This window comes from Hydractinia symbiolongicarpus, chromosome 6 (assembly GCF_029227915.1).
Source record: "Hydractinia symbiolongicarpus strain clone_291-10 chromosome 6, HSymV2.1, whole genome shotgun sequence".
NCBI classification, from domain to species: domain Eukaryota; kingdom Metazoa; phylum Cnidaria; class Hydrozoa; order Anthoathecata; family Hydractiniidae; genus Hydractinia; species Hydractinia symbiolongicarpus.
In genome coordinates this window covers 13834588-13862581 of record NC_079880.1, presented here as the reverse complement: position 1 = coordinate 13862581, position 27994 = coordinate 13834588, and the positions used below count along the sequence as shown (strand labels likewise).

The window sequence follows — 27994 nt, the reverse complement described above, 5'->3', positions numbered from 1 at the left end:
GGAAAATATTTGGAGTGGCAGCAGAAATGCAGAACTCAAAGTACAAAAAAGAAGTTCTAATAATTACAACCGTGTCTCTATTTTTACATTTCTTTTCGAGATGAAGTATTTATTCACCATTTTTTTGTTGTTCAGTTAGGTAATGCACTGTATCCACATCGGATGGTATTTCACATGATGGACCATGTGCAGGAAACTAAATAAATAAGAACAGTTATCTTAAAAGGATTATTGGAATGAAAATGATATTTTTGTATGTTATAGAGGATAAAAAGTTATTTTTTATGTTTTTCAGAAAAGTCATTTTTCAGTCTTCAGATATTCAACTTTAAGATTTTCATTAAACATAAATTTTAAATCGACTAGAATCGAACAAGTTGACACTTTGCAGTGGTTGAAATGTTTTTAATGTAGATGGCTTTAAAAAACGTACGACATTTTCGTCACCAAGTTACATTTTGGCACTACTTTGCTAAATTTACTAGTTAAGATACTATGCCAAGACTGGAAACTACGTTCGCATTTTAAGTATATTGATCCTGCATTCTTTACAAAACTATTTTAGTCAATTAAAAAGCTATTGTAATGCCAAAAACAGTCAAAATAGATGCGATTATTAAAAGGAATGACCGTGTTGGTAAAAAGGGGGAGACCGCAACATTGCGTAGCCATGGAAACAATTGTTGGCTAATATTTTTCATCAACCACACAATTAAGCTTTCAGTACTGCTGACTTCATCAGTTTTCCGTGCTCGGTATGGTGAGCAGTTTAATGAGAGCTGGGTCTAATTCCAAACATGGATATAATGTACGGCTAAATTAAAGTGTTTTGGACATGTGGTGGAAATAGTTTCTTTGCGTTGTTCACAGCTATGTTAGTTGAGAACATTTTATTAAAGTTTTACAACAGCAAAAAACCTAAAAACGTCCAGCTCCACATAGATTTGTTTTCAACTTAACTTCGATTAAAGTTTATAAATGTTCTTATTTTTCATCCTTCAACTAGATATCAGCCGTCAGACCAAACAAATACACACTAATTAAACGGTCACTCATTTTTTGGTATTATCTCGAGAATGCCTAAGAAATAACTACAGGTTTAGAAATGGTAAACATTAAAGGCGCTTGAGAACAGCGCCCAAATAAAGGACCGCACAACTCTCAGTCCAACTCGCTCGCGTTCTATTAACAGAACATTGGCGTAAATAATATCTTTCATAGAGAAAATAATTAATAAAAAAACACACACAAATAAAAAAATTTGAAATTTGTACTTTTCAGTGAATTGAAATTCTTAGAATTACCACAACGTACTAACTCGAATCCGTTATCTACTTCTCGGACGTCACGTGACGTAAAAGGACGAGACAACTATATTCCAAATTTAGCTCTCTAATCTTCTAAGCCCAACTTGTAGACTGTTTTGATGGCAGCTTGGGAACAATGAGTTGACATTGATTAATTTGGTTTATATATATCCAAAGTAAACATTTTCCAACTTTTCTTGCGTTTCTTTATTTTTGCGGGTCACACTTTTAGCTTATTTTACTTAAGCATCGAATCTTAAATTTTATGAAAGCAGAGATCGAATTTCGCAAACAGTATATAAAGATTATTTTACAGTTGCCATTTTTTTTTCACTGTCGGCTGCAACGCATTTAAAATTATTTTTCGTCCACGTTAAGCGTTGATGCATTGCGTCAAGTTTAACGCCTTCTAGTGTGTACGGGGCTTTACAAACGATAGCTAAACTGGTTGACAAAATAAGCCAGAAAAGATACTGGTGTTCCACATGGACAGTATGTAAAAACTTGTTAGGATGTTTTTTAATTTTCGCGTCAATTTAATGTCGCGAATTGCTGCAGCATTCTGAATTGTATTTGGATCAAGAAATTCATCGCCATTAAAACTTATTACAGCTATGACAGAGTAAAACAAATTTAAAAAATGAACTTAAATTCATTGTTAAAGAAAAATATTTTAGGCAATCAAACAAGACCCAAGAAAAGAATAAATAATGAACGGACAAAATTTAGTGGATAACCAACCGAATTGCGGGTTTTTTTTCTCGAATTGTTTTTTTCCAGTGAGGAAATCGATTGAATAAATATTCCTACTAAAAACCACTTGATTCTTTTCACGGAAAATTCGCTTCATTCAAATTTCAGCTTCACGCCAAATTTATCTACGAAAAGAATTTATCCTCTTTTGGGTGTTTTGGTTACGTTTTTAACGCAGGTTAAAATAGTCCAGATTACAGAGAGTAAATACTTATGAAAAAATAAAAAAAATAAAAAATGAAAAGTCGTGTAACTTGTTACCATTCTTTTAATAGAGTCAAATTTGAGAAGAATTTAAGGACTGTTGATGAGAATTTTCACCCTTTTTTTAAAACATGGTGTTTTCGTAAAAAAATTGTGAATGTTTTTGAGGGGATTTTGGGGGGGAGGAAAGATCGAATTTTTGCTGTACCTTTATGTACAATTTCTACGCATTCGAAGAAAAAACACGGGACAAGTAGGTGGAAATCCTGTGTAAAATCTCAATAAACCAAAACGACTGAAAAGGTTTTTATGGGAAAAACTGAATGAAATGAATGGAAATTAAAAAAATTTTTAGTTGCCACTTTTCCAGGATTACAACTTTCTTGTGACAGATCAGAAAATATCAAAAAAAATTCCAGACGCTGAAAGTAGAACATAACGCATGAAAGATGTCTTCTTAGATGAAGTTGAAGTTTATTAGTTCATTTGTGTTTTGTGTTTTACTCAATTTCGAGTTATCCTTAACAAGTCTTCGCTGAGACAAAAATAACTCGCCACGTGTCAGGTTGCTACACACTGTTTTACACATAGATATGAATTCATTGAAATGTTTTGATTAGTTCTTTATTTCCCTTCATAATATTTTTTACAGTTTTAAAATTAGCTTTTATGGTAATTTTCGCGCCTCGCACAAAAAATGTCCAGCCTTAAGTTTCCAAGTGAAAGTTTATTACTTGAACAAAGAAATCTTAGGCATGGAAAATATAGCGAGATAACGATAAAATACATATTATCTCAAAAATCAAAGACAATGTGATTTGTGTGAACACTGAGAACGATATCTTTGACAAACAAGATCAATAAATAAACACAATAAATATTTCATTTTGCAAATTTTTTTTCTCTTTTCTTGAATAAAAATACTTTCATGTTCAAGAAACTTTTACTCAGCACTCGTCAAAACATTCTTCGCCAAAATTATCAAATTTTATCACCGTCAAAGCTTTATTCACGTCAATCCCATTTCAGCCAGAGACCGAATTTTTTCCCCCTAAAAACAAGTATTCTACTTACATTTTTCGTTGTATTATTCGCAACTTCACGACTGATTTGATAGGGAGAGCCAGCCACAGAAATGTTCTCACTGAAACAATAACACAAATACTAAAATCGAACAAATAAAAACACATATTGTGCTGTAGTAAGTTTGCTGGCAGCACTCTCAAATGCGTAAGCTAACGCAAAGAGAGGCCAGGCCGTCAACTCATTTCTTTACTATAACACCTTAGATTTTTTTTTCCTTAAAAAAAAAATCATATGTTACCAATTACATCATTTATTAATCTAGGGACGATATTCCCCTACTTATTTTTCGACAATCTCCACGATTTTTCGAATATTACATAACTCCCTCGTGTGAGTACCCTCTTTTCAAAGTTTCATACATAAACTTGTCACCATGTGGTCCTACAACTGCAGCAATGACGTCACATTGGACAGTTCAGTTGTTTACATATGTTTTGAAACACACCAAGATGGTAGATTGGCTGTGTTATAACAAACCATGCTAACCTGGCTGTTGCAACAAGTAGGTTGGACAACCTGAATATAATGTTGAACAACTTAAAGCAAGCTGCTACAGTGACACCTTAAAAGAAGGAGATCCGCAATCCAAATACGAGACTTTCCCTCTAACAAAATAAGAAACACCCAAGTCTCACTACAATAAAACATATTCCTAAAATGTCTTCAATAAAAAACAAACAATATAAACAAAAAACTCTCTTTCCCTAAACCAAAACTTTTGCATGCATAATTCTCAGCCCTTCTCCATTTGCTGCGACTGTCAATTTTTGTAATTCTAGCAATCAACGCTGTCATAACGCTGACATATCATCTCGATTATGTTGGCAGGACTACTTGAGGTGCAAACTGTTACATAGGTTGGAATATTTTGATTAGCTGGTAGATACAGGTCTAATTTCAATACAAACCTTGCGTGAAAAAAAAAACTATTAGAAAAAAGTTATATTTATGCGGAGTTTTTTTTAGGGAAAATAGAAGTGTCAATCTAACTGAAGATTAATGTGACCTTATTTGTTTTTATAGGGGTTATCGGCGAAAACAAATAAGCCTAATACGCGACAAATAAGCCGAGTTAATTGCGCTAATACGATTAGAGTATTACATAGGAGGTTATTATAAAATCCAACAAAAAACAAATTTATACATAGAAACAGTCTCGTCCCAACCTATTCTACAAAAAATAATCACAAAAATACTCACCAGGTCAGGTTATGCTTGTCGTGTTCGATTTTTTTGTCTACGAGTTTTTTCCACTGAGCATGCGTCTGCATGACCACGTCGGTTGTAAATGTTCTATTCTTTGCTTCACCGTTAAATGCGAAATGGTTAGGATGTGAACCGGCTGGAATCTTGTAGATTTTGAACCACTCATGAGTAGCCTGAAAAAAAAAAGAGAGCAACATATGACAAGTCAGAACAGAAAACATTTAAAGCATGACTTGAATTCTAAATTTTTTGCATATCCATGAAATAGGAGTAATTTGTGTAACAAGCTCACTGCAAATCAAAAGTAACCAAGACAGGCCTACACTGTAGTCACCATTTTTAGAAAACTTTCTTAATTTTTCCACCAAATCTTCCCTTCCCTTTCTTTTTGAAATTAGAAGAAATAGCAATTTCAGTAAATCATCGCAATGATGGAATATGTATAGTTTTCAACAACGGAATTTCCAGTTTCCCAAAGATTTTTAAATAATGATAAGACTTTCAGCATCACCAAGGTATGTAAATTAGAAGACGTCATAGAAAAATATTTAATTTGAAAGAAGCATATTCCAGCTTTAAGTTCTAATTAATTATACTAGCCGTGTTTAAAAACGTGATTCTATCTAAAGCAAAAAAAAAAATGCGAACTAATCAAGCTTGATTTTATGAACTTCAATTTTCAACTGGCTGGCATATGTGGTCTTGTACACACTAAATCGCCAATTAATGAAAAGCAACGCCTTTTAAATCTGCATAACGTAATCCTAAAAAATGAGATTCTAAATAAGAAGCTAAAATTCACCTCAATAAGTCCAGGCATTAATTTGCGAACATCGTCAATATCTAAAAGGTTATAAAGACCAACAATTACTTTCTGGTTTGTGTTTTGTGCAGACAGCATGAACTTCTTTTAATACGCATTAATGCAAGCATTACTAATGAGCGCTGGAAAGGTAAAAATAATCAGGGTTGTCATTATTTTTATAGATACAAATTCGATCTTCTTGTGAGAATTTTCTACCTTTTTGGAGAAGACAACAGCATCTTCATAAAATTTGAAGAGATTTAAGATACATTTGTATTTTTTTGTAGAATTTGAGAAAATGACACTCACTACAGTACTCTTAAACAAACTAAACTGACAGAAAAATCATTTGGTTGACTGATTTGGTGAGAATGTCATGAATAGTTTTTCTGCTCTATCCATGTAGCATTTTTATGTGTTTTATCACATAGTTTTTGAAAATTGAGGACATTTGAGGGGAAAATTGTAAAACACATCTAATTTTAGGGGAAATTTATGGAGTTTTGAGGAGACTTCAGAATTGAGATGCATTGAGGAATTTTGAGGAGGCGTCACAACCCTGTAAAATTAGGGTTCGAGGTTGACTTCAAAATTAAGGAGAATTACATTTACATTCTATTAAAAATCTTGTTATCTTATTATCATATTATTTTCTTTGTATAGTTAAGTTCATTACCTTTTAATTTTGAATAAAGCAAAAAACCTTGAAATGCAATATATTGTAAGCAGTGTACGTACCGTTTAGTTCAGGTGCGAGAGGATCAGTGACATCGATAGCTATCACTTTCCAATCGGTTTCACCTTCGTCAATTAGTGCCATGACACCAAGTAATTTCACTGGTTTCACCTCACCCCTCCTTGCCACCTGTACATCAAAGATAACATTTTAGAATAATTACAACAGCAACTTGTTATTTATAGTATTTTGTTGTGTGCTGTAATTAATTATTAAAATTTTCAAATAGTTGATACTAAATTGGCAATGAGCTTCATGTGGAAATATACAGTCAAACATGTCTTCCCTCTAACTTTTATTGAGCAGTCATCTCTCTAAAATGCATAATTTCTGTACATAAGTGTGTAGGGTCAATTAAAAAGAAATCTTTGTGCACTATGAAGAAGCTTATAAAAAGTATGTTGACATGGTTGTTGGTGTTTTGAATGAGCAGTTTTAAAAATTTTTTTTCCAAGTTTTTCTACCTTCCTGACATCAATGTGAAGGAAGCCATTATATAAACCTTGCTAGAGAGTCTGGTGTAACACAAAAAAATTGTAGGCATCCCTAAAGGATGAAGTTATATAAGTAAAATATTTACATGCTGTTTAAAAGTAACATAGAGTTGCAATGGTGCTTATACAGCTTCAATGTTGAATGACAGCGTATATTGAAAAAGATAGAATGTCTGTGTTAAATTAGCACCCTGAACACTTTTTAACAAAATTAGGACATTTTCTTTAAGAAATGGATTAATAAAAGAAAAATGAATAAATAAATAAATAAATAAATAAATAAATAAATAAAACATGACATTCAGCTTCTTCACTCCATACCTTGTTTCCAATGTCAACAACATCAATGGGATCGCCATCTCCTTTCAGGCCAGTTAGTTCATCATGCTCACACGGGTCTTCCCAGGTCTAGACAGTATATACTACCTTTTTTTACTTACAAGCATATGAACTAGTAAGACTGAAATTTTCAATTTAAATGTATCTTGCTACTTGAGCATATCCACATATTATTTTGAAATTAAATAATTTTACTACACAGAAAATGTCCATTATTCAAAAAATGTGTATTAACCCTGTTCACACTGGGCTTTTGGGGCTCTTTAATCCTGGGACTGATACAACACAAATAAAGCTTACAAAAACAATTTTAAAATACTTTTTTAAAGAAAAATGTTAAAAAATTTAACACAACTTAAAAAATTGATTGCCATGGCAACACTTCATTATGTTTTCTAAAAAGTTTTTTGCTAAAATAAACTCTAATTAAAAGTTAGAAAAGGTAGCAAAACATTAAGGTCTAACTATAATCCCATAAAAAGTTATGAAAAAAGTAAAACAGGGGGCTGAATATCTCTTAACACGTTAAGAAAAATGATCGAGGCACTTCACCAAAACCTTAGATAACCAGGGGATTTTTTCCAATCTTTTAAAGTAAATTTTGGAAAAATCAAAGTTTTTTATTTCTTCGTCGCTTTTCTTTTTTATACATAATATATATATATATTTTTATATATATATTTATACATAATTAATTTATTCCCAGAAACATTACCTTTAAATAAACATGGTGCTATCAGCACTGGAATGGAAATTTTTGTTAAAGTTTTTTTGTAATTTTATAAATTAAAGTTGTTTAATTGTGAATTTGTACATTTGAAATACTGCTCTAATCACAAAAAACAAAATACATACTTATCTTTAATTTTCACAGTAACATGTACAGACATACATGTCACTGTAATTGATAATGTAATTGATATATTTGAAATATTGTCAAGAATTTAGCAAATCCTTCCTCAAAAGTCTCTAGCTACGTTGTTGGGATGCACACAAACTCAGAGGTGAATACCAAAAATTAACATAACTTACCTGCGGAATGGCACCATAGTTCCAAGGATAACCTTTAAAAGGAAAGACATTTTTAACAAATCGTAGTTTGCTTTTTTTAATGTCTTGCTTTATTGGATTCATTAATTCTTTTGTAGAAATCTATAACACAACAAGTTTTAGCGCATAGTAGTTTACAATTAAACAGATCCAAAAATTACATGTAAGGGCAGGGTAACCTAATAATAACTGATTCTATATTTTAGGGCTAACATGCATAATTGATTTCGTTACTCTTAGTTTATAATGGTAGTCTCACAAAGACTCTACAGGACTAGGACCTCTACTTAAGAATAAGATTTATAAAATGTTGTTACTACTTCTAAAGGTCAGATGGAAAACGTTTTCCATACTTAAAGTTACACAACCAACCTCCATTTTTGCATTGGACCATCTTGGAACTTCAACCACCATGTTGAATACATTGTTCTAGAGAAAGGATGATATTTCATATAAAAAAAAAATGAAGTTTTCATTAATGCTAAAATTATTACTTTCTGACTAATCTAACAAAATTACACAACGTAAGTTCATTAAAGTTTACAGTTTGTATAAAAGTAACCATATTGTTTTAAAAATATTTTAAGAGATTGTCCTTTACTCTGTGAGTAGAGGGCAAACTTATTATAAACATTATTGTAAAAATTAATTCTTTGTTGCGTGATCATAATATTAAAAATATTAAAAAAATAATTAAAATATTCAACAATAATTCTTTAAATTATTGAATTCTTGTTTTTGAGAAATTTACAACAAAAAAGCATAATTTAACCTTTTATATATAGCTAAATGATAAAAAAATCTTGGAAAACTACAGAAAGGATTTATATTATAGAGCTAACAACATAAACTTGGTTTGCAATAAAATTTCCTGGGTATAAGCTTGTATAGACCCTTTATGTTTACTCACAAAATTTGGGAACGTAGGTTTGCAATAAGACCCCATGTATAAGGTCATCAGCAAAAATTAAGAGGCTTGGGAAGAGCAAGCGAGTGTCATTTTGACAAAAAAATTGTTCACATGGATGTTTTGTTCAGTATTTTAAAAAAAAGGTTAACACTTTGCACTTGTGAGGTGTTAATGGACAGGCAAAAAAATTGTCCGCCGCCAATAATTTTCAGGAGAGGCATGGAACCTTGGCACACGCCTAAATCTTTTCAGCCGTGTCATTAATCGCACGCCTGAAAAATAAATATTAAGTTTTCAAGATCAAAGTCTATTTTGTAGCTTGCGATAGCAGCCCTCAATTTTTGGAAACTTGTCAGAAAAAAAGTCCAATAGATTCCGTCTTGGTCGGACACTTTTACATTTCAGAAATTATTGAATGGTCCTATCCTTTTAATCCACGAGCAAGCCTATTCATAGCCAACCTGACCATCCTTCACCAACTCCTGACTTAGTTAAAAGAACAACGTATACATAAATCTCTTTTGCCTGCCCTCTTTGTCGTTGGTAACCAGGTGTTATCAAGAAATCCAGCCATGCGGTTCTTAACTGATGCGGAGGTGAACGCCGACGGAGCACAGATAAAGCAAGTCTGCAAATATGCACTTACAGGCGGAATAGACATTTTATCATGGATTTAATTGTAGATAACTTCTTTATTTGACAAGACAATTGAAAACCATAGCAGGTCCGAATTAAATGGATTTTTTCTGTATGCCTGTAAAAAGGAAACCTACGTGCGGTATAATTTTTTTTCTGTAAAATTTTGTTAAAGTGTAGCTGAACTTTCTGAATGAATTTTGAACTTTTATTTAACTTGGATAAAGATTTTTTTTAATTCGTAAACAAAGCATATTTTTGCCTATTTGCTTGTGATGACCTGAAAAATAAACAAGAAATATAAAAATGACAGTATAGTCACGGAGATCAAGCGTCTACTGGTATAGCGACTCTCAATCTTAACTTCCTTTTCTACATGTCCGAAATATAGTATGCATGACTATACTGTCATTTTTATATTTCTTTTTTATTTTTCAGGTCATTCGTGTTTGAGGTTCACAATTTAAAACGTCCCCCCCTTTTCTACGGCGAAATAAATTTTTTTTAAATTTTAAAAGCAAGAAAAAGCTATCATGATTTAATGAATGTGCAACAAAAATAACCTCGGACAATTAGTTACAAGTCGGAAACAAACACTATCCTCACAGCAAGGCTGGATAAAAATTTCCTTATTAAATATTTGTACCATTTATAAAAGTAATAAGGGTTTGCACACAGGACTATATACGACTGAATTTAGTCCTGAAGATAATATAAACATTGCGAAATTTAGAGTTAGTTCGAAAATATTTTCTGACTGTAGAAAAGAAAACCTCTTCACAGCTGTGGTATGGAAGCACTACTGGTACGCTACAAATCATTGCAGTATTACTAGTGTTAATGTCCTTTTTTAAGAACTGGCAAAATCTAAGGCTGGCTGTTCTTATGTTTTGAGCATATTTTTTTCTCAAATGTTTCTATGTGTTTACATGAACAAAACGATGTTTTTGTTGCTAATGGAGCTCTATAATTGTGTTCATGATCAATCAGGCAAATATAAGTTTTATTAAACAGTTATTGTACATAGTTAAAAAAAAGCTACAACAAGAAACATCCTGGGTTGTTCTATGTCATTCTATGTCAAATTTCAACAATGGAACCTAAACCTTTTTCTATTTTATTAGCCTCTTCTGAGGCTCATGTTCTTATTAAATTGTTCTTATGTGACAAAAAAGTTTATATAGAAACATCACTTTTTAAAATTTTAAAAGCAAGAAAAAGCTATCATGATATAATTACTGGTGTAATTGCTTAGTAATATCTTTCCTAATGAGGTACAGAATAGCTTTTTTGCAGAAAGCTTTTCAAAGGAGGCATTGTGAGAAGGCTAAAGTAATTAAAGAGGGCAGAAAATTTCCAAGTCTATTAACAACAATTCAGAATAAAAATTGCTCTGTTTTCAATAAAAGATATACACTAATTTTGTTTTTAATATAAACTTAGATGGCATAAAGAAAAAAACACTACATCATAAAGTTGTAGAATATACAAACAAGAACAAAACTTGCAGAGATCTCCTGAAACAGGACAGTTTATTGTTTGTTTTAATATGTGCTAATTTGCATGTGCTGCTAAATATAGTTGAACAATAAAACATTTATGTTGTTTTTATTGACATAACACAAAAAGCCTGAGGACTAACATTTAAGTGTAATTGTTGATTTAGGAGGCTGTCAGTAGGTGTATTTTATAAACATGCTATGCGCTAAACAAAAGCATGCCATGACAGAACAAAGTCATCATGTTGTAGTTTAGTTTTGGTTAATTTATTAACTGCAATTAAAAATCTGTCCAAAAGATCTTAAGCAGAATAATAAATTATATTTTCGCAGGATTTATGTAAAAACATTACCTCTTTGTCTGCAAACAGAGGGATGTCGTGAAATGGAGAAACGATGCCTGACTGATCTCCTAAAGGAAGAAATAGACAACACAAGTTAATGAAAAGGGCAAGGTCAAAACATCTAATTACCTTTTCTTGATATTAGAAATAATATCACAGTATTCTTAAGCATAATGCATGCTTCAAATCTATCTAGTAACATTGAATTTATGGGCAAAAAGAGCATACAGAAAATATAGTCAGTGTACAACTTCTTAGATAGAAGGTTTAGACGTGATTATTGCCTCCTTGAAAAATTTACATACTCGTCACTATAAAAATAATAGCTAAATTTTGCCTGCTCATGCATCAATCCAAATGGTGCTAAGAATGCACTAAAATAGCAATGTAAAATTCGAGATGAAATAAGTACAGCAGTTGTCATTTTTTTGCACCCTAGTGCTTCCTTCAGGTAAAAACTATATCAATATCATTCATTTGGAACTATTATACATTTTACATGCCTGCCTAAAATATTTTACATTGCTGGTATACCAAGGAAAAAGAGAAATGTAGCTAGCTAGCTATCTATAAGGTAGCTAAAAGGAAGAGGTATGGATAAACCTTGCTTTTAGTTGTAGTTGCAAGTTTGGTATACAGTACCTAAATTGGCTTATAAAATTACATTGAATTTTGTTATTATTTAAATTTAACACAAAAATAATTAATGAAAGTGTTGTTGTTTAAATAAAATCATGCAGAAAATAAACCAACAAAGTAGAAAATAAATTTAAACTCAATTTAAAGCTTACTGATAAACACTCTATAGTTTTCTGAGTATTCTGAACCATGTTCTTCGATGGTGTAGGCCATTCTCTGACAAATCTGTTTTGTAGCAGAATGAAAAAATGCTCGCGTGGCAAGTGTAATTGATGTGAAAGAAAGGAGGTGTACCGCAGAACTACTGGATACCCTCAACATGGTTTCTCTCCAGATTGGCCAGTTCACAATGCAGCTTTTGTGTAAAAATGACAAACAATCAAGCAATTTTACACGCGGTAAGTGTGGGCAAGGCTTCCAGCCATTTTTAAAATGGAAGCAAGCACCTCGTGCTTTCGTTTTCTAGGAATATCAAAGACATGGTTTCTTTACGCAAATATTTTCCCCATGCGTTTTTTATTTTTATTTTAATTTGCGTGACACTTGTGGGCCACCGTACATAGGTACCAGGTGAAGCTTGTAACAACATGCGTGATCACTTTTTAAAGCCGTGATGGGAAATGGAGGTCATAAACAACACAACAGCTACTTGTTGTTGTTACTTACAGCATATACTGTTTATTTGTGCAAAAACAATCTTATGTTTCATGTTAATTTGGCACTATTGTGTGTAGACAGTCTCCGTATGCTTCAGTTTTTTCTCCATAAAAGGCCAAGAACCATTTCCCAATAAATAAGATTGGTTTTTAAAAGATGTTGTTTTATCAATCCAGTGCATTCTGAGAACAGAGGCACCACGAAAGATCTTATAGTTCTTGTGACTGTGGAAAGTAACTGTCGCACCAACCAATACATATATACCTTTGTAAATTGCACAGTCTTAATTATTAGTGATTTTGTGGTAAGTCAGAACGTTGCAAAAATTCAAATGGTTCGGAAAGTTCATTTCAGTCTTCGAGTGACTTAGAATATTTTATTTATCTCTTATAATAATACAGAGCTTCTGTCTGTGACTTTTGCAAAGTGGATAAAATTTCTTTGATAAAGTCTATAAAACATCGCCTATAAATTTGTTCTGTAAATTAGCAAACTTTGACGTTAGAGCAATATTGACGTCAAAGGAAAGTGTATTAAGATTAGTGAAGCCATTGCATTGAACTTTTAAATTTAAGGCTAAATAACTTGGAAACGGGTGGAAATAACTGACGTCATCGCCTGCGTGGGTAACTAGGGACTACCTTGGACCAATTTGGGTTAGTTTTCCAAACCTGGGTCACCGAATCCGTTTCGGAATGGACGGGTTAATGACGTCAAAAAAAAACCCTTTAAACCCTAATATCTCTGCATCCGTTTGTCACAAGTACACGATCCTATACATTTTCTTGATCAGCGTTTCAAGATCTATACGATGAAGGCAACAGGCATACACATTTCTAAAAAAAAAAATTTGTGTTCTGACAGGTCCCTACTGACGTCAGCAAAATTTAAATGACGGTTGTTTTTCTCTGTTATCCTGCCTAAGTGGATTTTTCCACGGGCCTTATCGACTAGTTTATATAATAATACAGAGACTGTGTCGTGTCTTGATGACGTTATCAAAAAACCTTTAAACCCCAATATCTCTGGAACCGTTTGTCAAAAGTTGTTTTATCAATCCAGTGCATTCTGAGAACAGAGGCACCACGAAAGATCTTATAGTTCTTGTGACTGTGGAAAGTAACTGATATGATGATTCTGATAAAAAAGTTTCGCGTTTTAACAGACAATTGCTGAAGTCAGCAAAATTTTTAAACCCTTAAATGTCCTTAGTCGTTTGTAGAAAAGATATGATCCTATACATTATTTTGATCAGCGTTTCAACCTCTACACGTTACAGGCAACGAATGAACTAAATTTATTTTTGGATTTGCAATGCTGATGTCAGCAAAACGTCTTAAACAACCAACTTTCTCAATGTCCTATTGCCTAAGTGGATTTTTCTACGAGTCTTTATCGACTAGTTTATATAATAATGCAGAGACTGGACTGTGTCTGTCTGTTTGTAACAGGCAAAGTGTATATGCTTATTTTCCTTTGATGTTGCCCGAAAAAGTTATGTCTAATATGTTAAATTTTATGAGGTTATTGCGAGACGAAAATTACGCTACTTTAACATCAATATCCTATACTAAATTAATGAAGGTTACAGTGCACCAAAACCTTAGAGGCCAAATAATTTGGAAACAAGGTGATGACGTCAATGATTTTTCACCGGGTAGGTAACTAGGACCACCTACGACCAATTTGGGTAATTTTCCCAAACCTGGGTATCCAAGTTTGTTTTGGAATGGACGGGTTGATGACGTCATCAAAAAACCTTTAAAACTTAATATCTCTGTAACCGTTTTTCAAAAGTACATGATCCAATAAAGTTGACAGGTTTATGAATTTAAAAAGAAAATTTTTTGTACTTTAATTAGGTACTTTGCTCATGTCAGAAAAATTTTTAAACCTTAATATCTTCTTAAAGGGGCACTCCAGTGAAAAAAAAAATTGAAAAAAATGTTATTTTAATAAGAGAATACATAAATATGACAAAATAGACCTTTTACAATCGTTAAAAATCTTTATATATATCTTAACTCATATTCAATTTCAAATAAATTTGCAAGGTTGCGTAAAGTCGGGAGGACTAGGTCCGAATAAATAAGCATACGTCACATCATGCAGAAAGTCTGTGATCTCCAGCAGCACACCTAAAAGTTTGTTTACGTATTGGTTACATTGTTCGTTGATAAGACGTCTTGTAATAATGACTCAGAAAACTTAGAATCAGATAATTCTCTTAAAAGAAAGACTTACAAAGCTACAGCCATAATACGACTTTGAACATCTTGTGTCTCACAAGGGAGAAATTAATAATGATACAAAGTGAGGAGGTGTCTTTTACTGATTCACCTCTTGTTTAAAAAGTAAGTATACTTTTATTTTGAGATTCTCAGAATAAAATACAGTGGTTTTTAGTACCAAGCCTAATATTTATTTTTTACTCTTTATTTATTTTCGGTTATATTCGCTTACCGTAGTTGTAAAGTGTTTATTGTTTAAAGAGTCAATTTAAGTTTGAAATATTTTAATCGCAAATTACTCGTTGTTTTTGATATCGTTATTTCTGCAATTTATTAAAAATGTACGTTTCAACGTTAACTTACGTCTTCAATTTATTTTATTATATAAATGCCTATTTTTTCTGAAAAGTTAAATAAAAAACAAAAAAACAATAAAAAAACAAAAACCAAGAAGTTGTCTTATAGATGGATAAACGATGTCTTTTTAAAGATGCACTTAAAAAGTTGCATTAAAGGTGCATTTTAGTCACTTCTACATATGTAAAAGGTCTAAAAGGCGTCTTTAAAAAGAAGCCTTGTAAAAGAATTTCTTAAAAACGTCTAAAAGAAGCCTTTGGAAAAACGTCTTAAAAGATGACAAAAAGAGATCTTTTGAAATGCATCTTTAAAAAGTCCTCTTTTAGATGCTAAAAATGATACATTGTAGAAGGACAAATCACCGCTAAAAAGACGTCTTTTCAAAATTGCGAAGATGTCTACGAGACGTTTATTAGAGCTCTTTGTGCTGGCTGAGTAGTGTGAACGTAAAAGTGCCTGCTTAGCTCGCAGCTAAACTCATCGCTAGCTCATCATTAATTTTAATTTTTTGATTTTTCTTTCGCTAACAGTGAGATCTCTTTCAGCAATCTTCATAGGAAGCCATAAATCGTGCTCAAAGTGAATAATTTTTAAAAAAATGGTAGTATGTTTTGTTGTAAAAGGTCAGTTTAAAAACTAAAATGGCTGACAAAATTAAAAAAATGACGTTAGAAAAAGAAGGAGAAAAGTTGGCGACCACGGTGAAAGATTTTTCTTGCCTTTCTGACCCAAAGTCGTTTCCTTTTTCATAATTTTGTTAATTTCTCTCTTTCCATGCTACGTCGTCTTCGTTAAAGTAATATGAGCCTAGACAAATTTGACTATCTCTTTTATTGGTCGAGGACAATAATGTAAGAAATTACTATTTTAAGAATAACCCGCTATTAAATTGAACTCATACTGAAAGTCATCAGAAAGCATTTTTTGTTGTTGTTATTAAAAAAATTTATGAAACCCTTATCAAAGCGATGCAATCAAATTGATAGGGGATAAAGTTCTAGCAAATTACATTTTTGTACTCTGTTTGCCTTTCATAGCCACCAAGTGTGATTTAAAAACTTGGTATTTTTAGAACTTTCAGCAAGATCTCTAATGTATAGATAAGTCTCTCTATTTTCTAATGTTGCCAATTTTGAAAATTGTAACAAGCTTAGTTACCGATTTTATCAAATATTTTCACAGTTGTCAACTTTAAATGATTCTTCTAGGTTTTGAGAGATTTTTTACTGTTTCAAGGCTGAATTAAATCAGTCTTGAAGTAGGTAATCTTAGAAGCAAAAGTTTATAGTGTAACCCAAATGTTTTCACACCCCTATTAGAAAAAATTATTGATGTTAAGAATGCTGATGAGGACATTTTATAGGTCAGCTGCTTGTGACCAGCAGTTAAGGAGATATAAGAATTTAAAAATTTTGCTGACAGTCTCAAAGACCAGCTAAAGTACAAAGTATCTGTTGTCTTTATATATTTCACAAACGGTTGAAGAGATATATATCGGTTTAAAGATGTTTTCTTTTTTTAATGTTCAATGTTCTCTTGAGATCCTTTTGAAAGTTCAGTAAGTTGAGTATTTCACATTTTAAGTATGGCATCACGTTGCATTTTTTCATATTTTAAGAGAACAAAGAAGTTAGCAATAAAATTCTGTGGCACATTTCAAAGCATTATGGTAACATTCACTCGCCAATATTTATTAGCTGCCAAGGGAAATCAAACCCTGATCTCCTGCACAAAGTGCGAGAGTTTTAACTACTAAGCTACAGCGCCACAATATTAAAACGGAGTTGTAGAATTTGAAGTGTATACTCAATTTTATCTAGACAAATAATAAAATGTCATCAGTTATTGAAGCTGGAAAAGGCGTCATACTTAGAAAAGGGAAAAATTTAAAATATGTATGTGTATCAGACAAAAAGGTGGAAAAAATGGAAAAATTCCTCTTCTCGTGCAAAGATATGATTGGTAAGCCTTATGGAACAGCGTTTAAGGTTATCGATAAGAAATCATTAGAGGTTATTGATCCAGTGTTAGTGGAGGAACATGCTGAAGAATACGAAAATAATGCTTGTAAGTGTATAATATTCATATTCAGTTTTGTTTTTATCCCTGTTATCTATATTCCAGGACCATTTTCACTTTTTTGAAAGTACCACTCAATCCTCCAAAGTGTGAACTTTTTTTAAAAAAATTTAAACTAAAGCTTTGATACAAGTATTGATGCTAGTAAACACAAAGTTGAAATTTACTCTCTTTCATGATTTTAAGTTGGTGCAGTCATTGTTTTTGTTTACACACTACGTCTTCTTGGTTGATGGCCTTTAGTTACTGTCCTGCAAACCTTTTAGTTTACTGTCCTGTTAAAATTTGAATAAAGCATAATCATGGTTGGTTTGTGTGGACATAAATTATTATCATTATTTTAGGATAACGAGATTTTTTTTGCATACAAACTCGGCCAAGGTAGTTTAGGTAGTTCTGTAGTTGGTATAGGTATCAGTGATGCTCAGACATGAGATTTTTTCTGTCCCTGAATATTAGAATGGATTGAATGTGTGTGTGTGTAAAGTGAGCAAAACAATTCCACACAAATTCCCTAGTTCTTTTAAAAAAAATTGTCTATAGAAATTTTGTCGAGGCTGGCAAATTAAATACACAGTAAATTAAAAACAAAATTCACCAATTCCTTTAAAAATCGAAAAAAAAATTCTGTTCCGAAAAAGACTTTATTACCATTTTTGTTAACATTTGCCGAATTAAATCCACACAAAGTTTAGAAAAATTTGCCAAATTTAATTTATGCCACAAAATACTATTAAGGGATTATTCGGATCAGTTCCACGCTAAATTTGACCCTCTTGTGTTATTTCACAGGGTTGGTTGCACGGTTAATATCGAATACCTTGAAAACACCCAGAGGGATTACAAATAGTTTTAAAGGTTGAGTTCTCTCTCAACCTTTAGAACTATTTGTAATCCTCTCAGATAAAAAATAATTTCGAGGCAACTGTCAATATTCTTAATATTCCTTTTCCAGAAAGACAATCTGTGTAGCCTGACGAAAAACGAGTAGGGGTGACGAGAATCAGCTATTTCTTAAGCTGTTAATTCTTTTGATTTTAGCGATAAACCACGACGAGATAACACAAGATAATCGGAGTATAGTTGACAACCCCGAATCGCAGAAACTTTCCAAGGATGAAATTATGTCGCTACGAGACACAGGTAAGACTGGGGAGGAAATTGTTCAAACGCTTGTTGATAATAGTGCCACATTCAAAGATCGAACCGAATTTTCAAAAGCGAAATACATCAAGAAGAAGAAGAAGAAGTAAGGATTGTTTTTTTAATTTTTAGTATTGCATTTTCTTTTTTTAATACCAAAGCAAATTGTTCTTATTGCATTGTTCTTATTGCATGGGCGTGTTTTTATTACATGGGCGCATAAAATGGGAGAATGAGTAGGTTATTATTTAGGATTAGGGTTAAGGTGATTGTTTTAAATTATTTAAAGAAGTCAAAAAAAGTCGAGAAAGAACGGTGGTGCGTATATAGTCGGTATAAATAAGTGTTTTACGTACTATATCTCAGAAGGCTACAAGTAAATTTAATGTATAATGCAACTTTTTTATCCTTTATGCTCCATAATAATGCAAAAGATTTCGGTGGGTATGACGGTTTTTTATTTATTAAATTCTCAACATCCACCAAATTAAATTCCCGCCAAAATTAATGATTTTTCGCTCTCCGTCTGTTATAAAAAATCTGATTGGTAAGAAAATAGGATTGCTATGAAAAGGTTTATATTATAAAAAACTAATGGTGTTCCCCAATTTAAAAAACTAATGGTGTTCCCCAATTTAAAAAACTAATGGTGTTCCCCAATTTAAAATAAAGAAAATATCGAGTTTTTTTCAAAACAACTTTCCGTTATTTACCAAATTATATCCGCCAATTCCGCCATGCTTAATTCCCGCCAAAATGTCCTCCCCGCCAAAATGTCCTCCCCTAAGGTAGTAAATCTTCAATTTTTGTTCTAGATCGTCTAGTGTAGAAGGAATTATCTGATAATCCTCGCAACGATGCGAAAAATCATGTATTTCCAATTTTTTCTGAAAGTGAAGAAAAATAAACGTTTATGCACATTGGCAATTTGTTTTTTCGAATTTTCAGAGTAACAGCGGACAATCCGTTATTCAATGTGAACATATTCGCGTTATCTTTTTTTTGTTTAGTACATTTGTAACTAGTTGGAAGTCAGCTTAAAGGCGTAAATTACATTTCGTATAGTGATTTAATTAACTGATTGTTTTTATAGATATTTGGCACAATTTGTAGCTCTGCGGCCGTGTGCAAGACTTTTGGCGGAACTTTATTTCTTTAAAAATCCCAACAAGATCATGGATTTACGTACCGATAGTTTAGCGCAAGTGTTAACGTGGAGCAACGTGCAAGCGAATTCGAACGTGCTACTTATGGAGACGTGCCAAGGCTTCGTTGCAGGCGCGGTAATGGAAAGACTTGGTGCAGGTGGTAGTATGGTGCAGATATATCAGGGTTCCTTTCCTGTCCGAATTATATTAGAACAGTTTAATTTTTCGGTAAGCGAGAGAAGAGAAAAATGCTGCTGTTTTCCTATGGAAAAGATAGCATGTTTGGAAGAACTGTTCGCTACATCACAAGATGACGGTGAATTGTTGGAGTATATATTAGGTAAGAATTCCATCACTGATAAAAACGATCAAACTGAAAAACCCACCACCGACACAACATCGACTGTCGAAGTAAGTGCCGACACAAAGATGGAGCCAACTGTCGACATGAGTGTAGACACAAAGATGGAGCCAACTGTCGACATGAGTGTAGATACGAAAATGGAGCCAACTGTCGATATGAGAGTAGACAAGACGGAACAAACTGGCGACCTTAGTGCAGACGTCTGTATGAGTGTAGACACGAAGACGGAGCCGAATCCAACAGAGAAGGAGTATGAAAAGAGCGGCACGGAACCAATCAGTAACGCACACGTGAAAAATTCGAATCTAAAACGTAAACACGCGGAGGACGGTGAAATAAATGAAAACAAATATACAAACCGAGTTGCGTTCATATCGAAAGAAGAGCGAGCTACGGAGTGTCTGCGAGCATTGTCTCATTTGCGTTCGAAAAACTTCGACTGCTTGATTATCGTTGCCAAATACCACCCTAAGTCATTACTTTTAGCGTTGCTGGAATTCCTACCGATTGCTATGCCGTTTGTGGTGTACTTCACCCACCAAGAACCGCTAGCGGAGTGCTACATAGCCTTAAGAGATAGAAAAATTGCTGTGAATTTAGAATTAACAGAGACTTGGTTACGAAATATTCAAGTTTTACCGAAAAGGACACATCCGGAGATTGTGATGAGCGCTACTGGAGGATATATATTAAGAGGCATAAAAGTTGATAGCACGTCATAACTTTGTATTATTGTTTAAAAATTAAATATCCTCCATAGCTCTAAATGCAAAAGAGGGCGTACTTTTTTAAGAAGAGATATTTTATTGGAAAATTGATTTTAGTTGAAAGATTAGTGATGCGTAAAACTTCTTTATAAGCACAAAACGATAGAACACAGTACGTCCGCTATTTGAATAATTATATTTCGTTGAGACAAATCATTTGGTCTGTTTTTGGAATCAGCATGTACGTTTTTTATATAAGAAACCACTTTATTAAAAACTGACTAGTCGCCTTCTAACAAATTAGGAAATTAAAAAAAGAAAGACATCGTTCAGTTAGAACATTTTAAAAGACATACCTCCCGTTAAATCTTCGAATGGCCTTTAGGTGTTCTTACCTAGTGAAACAAGAAAATGGACAACTATTGACTAGTTTATTCTGTCAAATAAATGACTAAAAAAAAGTTGAAAAAGACATTTGTGAGAAACTTGTGCTAGTTGGCTGTTTGCTTAACTTTTTATAAAAAGTACTAGTACGTAAAATTTCATGAACGCATGTAGTTTCATAAAAATTTGTCCAGTTAAAATTCGTTTTCCTTCTTCATCGAATTCACTCGTTAGGGCTTACAAGATAGGATAAGAATTAGTGAGTGTTGACGCAACAAGAACTTCACACTGGAGATATGAACTCCGACATGGTTAGGAAATATTTTGTTGCCTCGTTTAACCCTGGGTTGGTTTCCAAATTTTTTGTTGAAAATGAAACAATTTTGGTCATCCGTCAATTTTCTGTTAAAAAATATCCATGACTAAATCTAGTATTTCCGGCGAAATACTGGTTTGTAACTAATAACACCTCTAAATTACTGCAAAAGGAATGAGGTCGGGAATAAACGGTATTGTTCATTTAAAATATATGAGAAAATGAACCTAATGGAAGCTGGGGCTAAACTCCCTTTATACACAACCCCGCTTCTACGTCACTGTATATAAAGTACATTTTGCGACTGGACACGTTTGAATTCTAAAATAAGGCGTGAGAAAATTTAATTTTGTTCAGACAAGAAGGTAACAGGTTGCCCCCACTCGACAAAGCGCAGCGCGATTAAGAAGCAAATAGTCCTGGGGATGAGGTTGGGTTGCCCCGTCTGCCAAGAATTAGTGTAAAGTGTATCCGTAGTATTTCTGTTAACAAAAGACATTGCCGCAGAAAGCTATTGTGTTTATAAGAACAAAATGGCAGAACGCTGTCCTTTGATGTCATCAAAAGTGCATAATTCTGAATTGTTAGACCCACTGGTGTTATCAGCGAAGAGTCTTGAAATGCTTAAAAGAAAATCAAGAATCTTATTCAAATGATTGTGACCCGAAAACACATTGATTTTCAGACAGGGGATGATACCCTAGCAGAATTTGCTAAATTTATTTCCAACGAGGCGACACAACAAAAAGAAATTTCTTCAGTCCAAAAGAGCTGAGAAATGCCTTGATTATTTTTATTTTAAAAGTTTTCAAGTACACAAAACCTATCTCGTATTAGCCACCATTTTTATCATTTTTACAATAAGTCATGCAAAAGCTTATATGGAATGCGGATTCAATGACAACAATGTTGTGTTGAAAGATAACATTTACTGACATTTCGGTCATCGCCAGACGATCCCTTTAAAAATTTCAAGCAAGTAAACAATGTCGAACGAACCTTGCAGTATCCAGATAAGCCGGGATGTTTTAAAGTCAGTGAAAGCTTCTAAGCAGCGATATGAAACATATCTATAGATGTTCCATAGAAAATGCAAGAAGAAGAAAAAATAAAGAATTGATCAATATTGAGAATGAGCTGAATGCTATAAATTGTGAGTGTGTTACTCTGAAGAAAATAATCTCTACATTCAATGCACGGATATTCGAAAAGTTTAAGTCTGCTGCAAAGTCAACGTTGCATGAGATTGAGATGCAAAATCGTTGTAGCCGAAATGAATGAAAAAGAGGGCCAGTTAGGTGTGTTGAGAAAAAGGGCTAAAGAACAACATGAGAAGAATATACTGCTTCTTTTTTCTCTGTTGTATATTGTTGTTATACATTGAAAGAAACTTTTATGTCTGACAATTAGGGTGTTTCTGCATATAAAGAGTAGCAACAAGCGGAAAAAGTATGTTTTTAAATTATTTGAACAGGTTTTCGTCTGGAATGATACTCTTTTTTTTCTTACATGTCTGGAAAATTAATATCAAGAGAGACCCAGTCTACATCTGGTATAACTTCATACATACTTATGCACATCGGCAAATCCCGTCTCAGATCCGTTGCTCATCCATTCTATTTTGCGGAGCTATGATTACTGAGAAGAAATGAGTTGGTTCGGAAATGCAATTTTCCAAGACATGTGCGAAAAGGCTGTTGAGCAGGACTTCTTCGCATTTCTGCAAGTACTAGATCATCACATCTCAACGCAACTGTTGAGCAAAAGCTCGACGCATTCTGGGATGTCTCCAGACCACTTTAAGGCCTGGGACATGTAGGAGAGGGTTGTTGAGGAGAACCCTTGTTGCTCTGGAGTGTCCCTGACCATTTTAAGACATGTGCAGGAAAGCTGTTGGGAACGGCCTCTGCATGTTCGAGTTCTTTCTGGACCATCTCAAGGCCTAAGATATGTGTAGCTGGGTCGTTGAGCAAGATCCCTACGCATTCTGCATGTGCCAGATCATCACAAGACCCACAACATGTACAACAAATCCGTCAAGGTATTGGTTCGTAAACACCAAGCCTATAGAATAAAGAGACCAATACGATGACTGTGACAAGATACTTGACGTGTATGATGGGCAAAAGCTAGTGGTAGGGTTAAAATGCTTTGCTGGTCCTGTACCACAAATACATCACCTCTAATAGAGGCAGATGTTAAAGGTAAAGAACCAAGGGATCTGTCTATAACCTGACTGCTGGACTGCCCCTAAACAACGAAACAAAGAGGCTTCAGATTTCTGCAGCGATGCCACTGTGTGGTAGGATATGTCACCCGCGATACAGTATATTCCCTTGTTGGCAAAGAAGTCCAAGAATTCGTGGTGACTCCCAATATGGCAAAGGCTCTGCCTTATCATGTCGTGACAACCCGGAGTGGGGCTATTTTCTGCTATGGTAAAAGGATGTGGAAGAGCTAGCCTTCAAACCTTCTAATTTGAAGTTATTAGGAAAGGTCGCGTCTTCTTTAACCCAAAACTGGAGAGATGGAATCAAAAGATCAAAACCAACTTTCACAAAAAGCAGATACCCAAGGGAACTTGCGAATGAAAAATAATAACTGAAGTTTGAAGTCGACTTAACGACTATGCGTAGACCTATGTAGAGGCACGCAAGTACAAAGAGGTTCCGATGCATGGCGATATCTGTTGCACCGACTCTAACGTTGGCGAAGACAGCTATAACAAATTGCAGAAAATCTATGTTACACGACGCATGTGGTAGTAGACGTGGAATCTAAAGATGTTGATGAGCGGCAGGGATCCCGTCATGTGGTTGACCTGGATCTGTCAGAAGTCGTGTGCTCACGCAACTTGCACAGAGTCGAAAAGTGTAGGCGTTGGAACTTTGATAGAGTGCTTGATAGACTCTGGAAATACCACTGGCATATGCCGTCGTGGATACGTAAATATCCACGAGATATGTAAATATCCATACATTGCTCTTGGTTTATACTAGTAAATGTCGCTTTACAATCGATCAGTATTTGACCTACATGGCTTAACATCTAAAGTAACAATGACTTTGCTATTTAGAGTCGACCCAAACAAGAACGCTGTCCGGATTCAGATCATGAACGACTTGTACAAAATCAAGGACATAGCAGCTCATATCAACAAGAAACCAACTGTAAGGTCTTCGTCGTCTTAATGCTTAAGATCGGAATATGCCAACTCTGTGTGGCCGAAGAGATCACGGTAGTCACTCACAGACCAACAAATTTATGGGGTACCCGCAGCCTGCTGATGGAAAGTATTTTAAGTAAAGGCGACTGCGACCGTTTCTACAGCATTAAAGTCTACCTTCGACTACGACTGGTCTGTCCTCAGCGGAATGAAGAGCACTGACTTCTGATTGGTAAAAAGTCTAAAATCACGGCCCAAGAAAGTAACTTGGAAAAGTATGATCACGTGGGCTTTTGACCCCCCTTTCTACCGCCCTGAGGAAGGGTTCCACAGACATCAGTCTGATAGTGCAGCTGTTGGTTGTTTACCCGGCCGCTGTCGAATTTTTTGCAGGTCGGGTTTACTACAGAAACAAAAGTTCATGATGCCGATACAATATCAGTGTCAAGCAACCACGGATAAGGAAAATTAGAACTAAAAGAGGCCCTTAACTCTTGGCAATCTAAGGCTTCTAACCCCCAAAATAGGGTTGCTTATAAAAATAATGCACGCTTTATACTATGTGTTCTCTACCATAAATATTTCAATTTCAAATAAGATGGGAAAATCCAATCTGTCAGAGGAAAAAGGAAACTGTTTCGTGTGCTTTAAATAAAAAACACCCACTGTTCGTCATCTCTTCAGTTCACGGTTGAAATACACCATTTAAAATGATCGTGTTTCTTTAAAAATCAACCAAGCGGCAAAGGCGTGAATTTTAATCAAGAAGTAGCGAATAGTCAGGCTAAAATTTTAAAAAGTAAAGTATTCGAGACCTACTTTATTGAGATAAATTTTCGCGGGGATTTAATTTCGCGGATTTCGGCCTAATCCGCAAAATTTAGTTTCACGAAAATTTAAAAATTAATTCCAAGTTTCTGATCTTATATTAGACTTGTTTTTTTGTTTTTCCTTTCAAAATTTGAAGATGTAAATTCGACCCGAGAATATGTTTTTGCAACTCGGGTTGCAAATGCCATTCTGATTTAAAACGACCCCCCCCCCCCCCCCCCCAGGCTGCTTGTAAATTAATTTCCAAACTTTTTAACGAATGCCAGGAGCATTCGGTAAAAAGTTTGGAAAATGATTAATACACACAAGTAGATAAAGAAAAAAAAAGTGAAGTATAAATATATATAAATATTTCTTTTCAAAAACAAAAATAAATCAAACAAAAAAACAACAGAAACAAAACATGGTCACGAAAAACATCAATTTCAGACATACCATTCAAACTACAGAACTAAGATGAGGCAATTTTCACTGTTTTCAATCGAACCAGTAAATAAATTTAAGGCGGGTTTCTACTTAAAAAAAAATCAATCGAATCTAACAACGTCAACCGATGCAAACGTTAGGATTTTTTCCATCTTTTTATCGATCGACATCGTTCGATTCGATCGATACAAGCATTTTCGTTAATGAGAACCCGCCTTTAAGCATGTTACGTGTTATTATTATAGAAAGTACACTAAATAAAACACAGGACAAAAAAAAACTATATAAAAATGATCTTTATAAACATAAAAGCTTCATCAAATTGATTCGTAAAAGTTTTTTCAGCAATACTACCTTCTACGCTCGCCTTTCTGCGTTCGCTTCTTCTCTTTCTCCTGTCGCTCATCGCGCTTTTGTTTGTCTTTTTCCCTGTTCAGCTTATCTCGCACTTTCTTATCGTCGCTCTCCTTCTTTGCCTTCTCTCTCTTGATGCGCTCCTCCTCAATGACGGAATGCGTGTTCGTGTTTGCGGCTGTGTGTTAAGAGTTAAAGCACAATAACATAAAAATGACGTCACAAGAGTCGTTTAACAGCCATCTTTATTTTTAGTAAAAAAACGCATCGAGTGACGATCGCGAATGCAGTGTTCACATTACAGGGTGTTCGCTCAAAAGTTGACCTCGATTTTCCTGACCTTTCTGACATTTTTTAGCTGCAAATCCTGACCGTTCAACGAAGAAGAAAAAATGTAAAGTATATGAAGAGAAAAAGAAAGGAAAGGATGAAAAAATACAAGCTGGCTTTAAAAAACATCATATCAAAACTGTTCGAAAACAAATTAAAAAGACTTGTTTTTAATTTTTTAGCTCTACAACATAAGCTCAAAATCATTTTTCACTTAAGGATCCCCTTAAATCACCCAACAGGTTGTTTATCACTTCGCCTTGAGGCTGAAACTTCTAGTTCACATACTCACTTTCTACTTTACCAATGCGAGGCTACATACGGCCCTACAAAAGTGTAAACTCCACATGAACTTAACAATTATTGACATGCTTAAAATGCTTTGCTTTGATATCGGAAAGGCTTATGGGAAACGGAAACGTTCATGGGAAACGGAAAGGTTCATGAACGAAAATATACGCGACCTAATGAAAATAAGGTCAACGAAATAAAGTGAACATCGCAAGCTTCCATTTACCGCGTTCATGACACTAGCCTGTTTGTTTCTTGGCGTCCTAACCTATTTGCTAAAAAAAAGGATACGTGGAACAGATTTGCTTGAAGAATCATCGTTATCTTCATCCCTAAACAAGAAACAATACAAACTTTACTTTGCTTTTAATTAGTGACTTCAACGTCTTTATGTGAGGATCGAACGCGCTACCGATCCTAAATCTAAGAATTCTAAACTAATCAATTATGGCACGTGACGTGGTGACGCAAACTTGATTTCATGCTTAAACGTCCACCTTATTTTAACCACACCTTTTATTTTAAAATGCCTCCTTCGAACAACCACCTGTCTTGAGTTTAGAATCGGTTATGCACATCTCAGTCTTTTTAACTCACAAAACACACCTCACTTATTAAAAGCAGGACAAAAAATTGGGCACCCAAAATTTAACAATTTTTTTTTTGGTAAACATGCATGGCCGTTTTCAATTCCCCTCTCTCTGTTTTTTTAACACAAATAGTATTCAGAGAAAAAAAAAAAATATTTTTGAGTTACCACCTCATTTAACAAAAAATGTCAGTTAACCATAGTATGTTCATGCATAGTAGCGTGTTCACTCATTCTCAAAAGGTAAATTGTGTGTTTCCCTACCTCTCTTCATCAGACGCAGTAGCATACTGCTCCAATAGCTTTTTCTTAAATTCTGAATCAACTAGTTTGCTTTTGCCGGTTTGAACAACTTTTGATTGTTGCTGCTCAATGATATCTTTGATTCTCATACTTTCAATATCCAGTTTGTCCACCACTTCAACTTGCTTTGCCTGGCTTGATTTGGTGAAATTCACCCAAGATTGAACTATTTCATCCACAGCTTCAGAAACATTTTCCTCCTGAAATAAACAAAGGGGCAAATTTACTTGATTTAACCTCGTTTGAGAAATTGGTATAAAAAATAAATGTGAAATATTCATTAACCTCCTAGTTTCACTCTGTGAAAATA

General features: G+C 33.9%; 2 protein-coding genes across 3 annotated transcripts; one reads left to right on the top strand and one right to left on the bottom strand.

Annotated features, from left to right (window-relative positions):
* Positions 1–41: 41 nt before the first annotated feature.
* LOC130647101 (uncharacterized) lies at positions 42–12364 on the bottom strand. Of its 2 annotated transcripts, XM_057452832.1 has the most exons (10): positions 12161–12362; positions 11379–11437; positions 8353–8409; positions 7963–8082; positions 6913–6999; positions 6100–6226; positions 5359–5399; positions 4551–4729; positions 3339–3408; positions 42–196 (listed from the first exon to the last, which is right to left on the bottom strand). In XM_057452832.1, exons 1-10 carry the CDS (start codon positions 12327–12329, stop codon positions 110–112), a joined length of 996 nt encoding a protein of 331 aa, XP_057308815.1. In that variant the 5' UTR covers positions 12330–12362; the 3' UTR covers positions 42–109. The 2 variants fall into 2 exon arrangements, with proteins under 2 accessions (XP_057308815.1, XP_057308816.1); XM_057452833.1 differs by lacking the exons at positions 42–196; positions 3339–3408 and adding an exon at positions 3980–4258 and having other exon boundaries at positions 12161–12364.
* A 4693-nt stretch (positions 12365–17057) lies between these two features.
* LOC130647099 (tRNA (adenine(58)-N(1))-methyltransferase non-catalytic subunit TRM6-like) lies at positions 17058–20801 on the top strand. Its single transcript, XM_057452829.1, has 3 exons — positions 17058–17320; positions 18374–18581; positions 19569–20801. Exons 1-3 carry the CDS (start codon positions 17086–17088, stop codon positions 20707–20709), a joined length of 1584 nt encoding a protein of 527 aa, XP_057308812.1. The 5' UTR covers positions 17058–17085; the 3' UTR covers positions 20710–20801.
* Positions 20802–27994: the final 7193 nt, after the last annotated feature.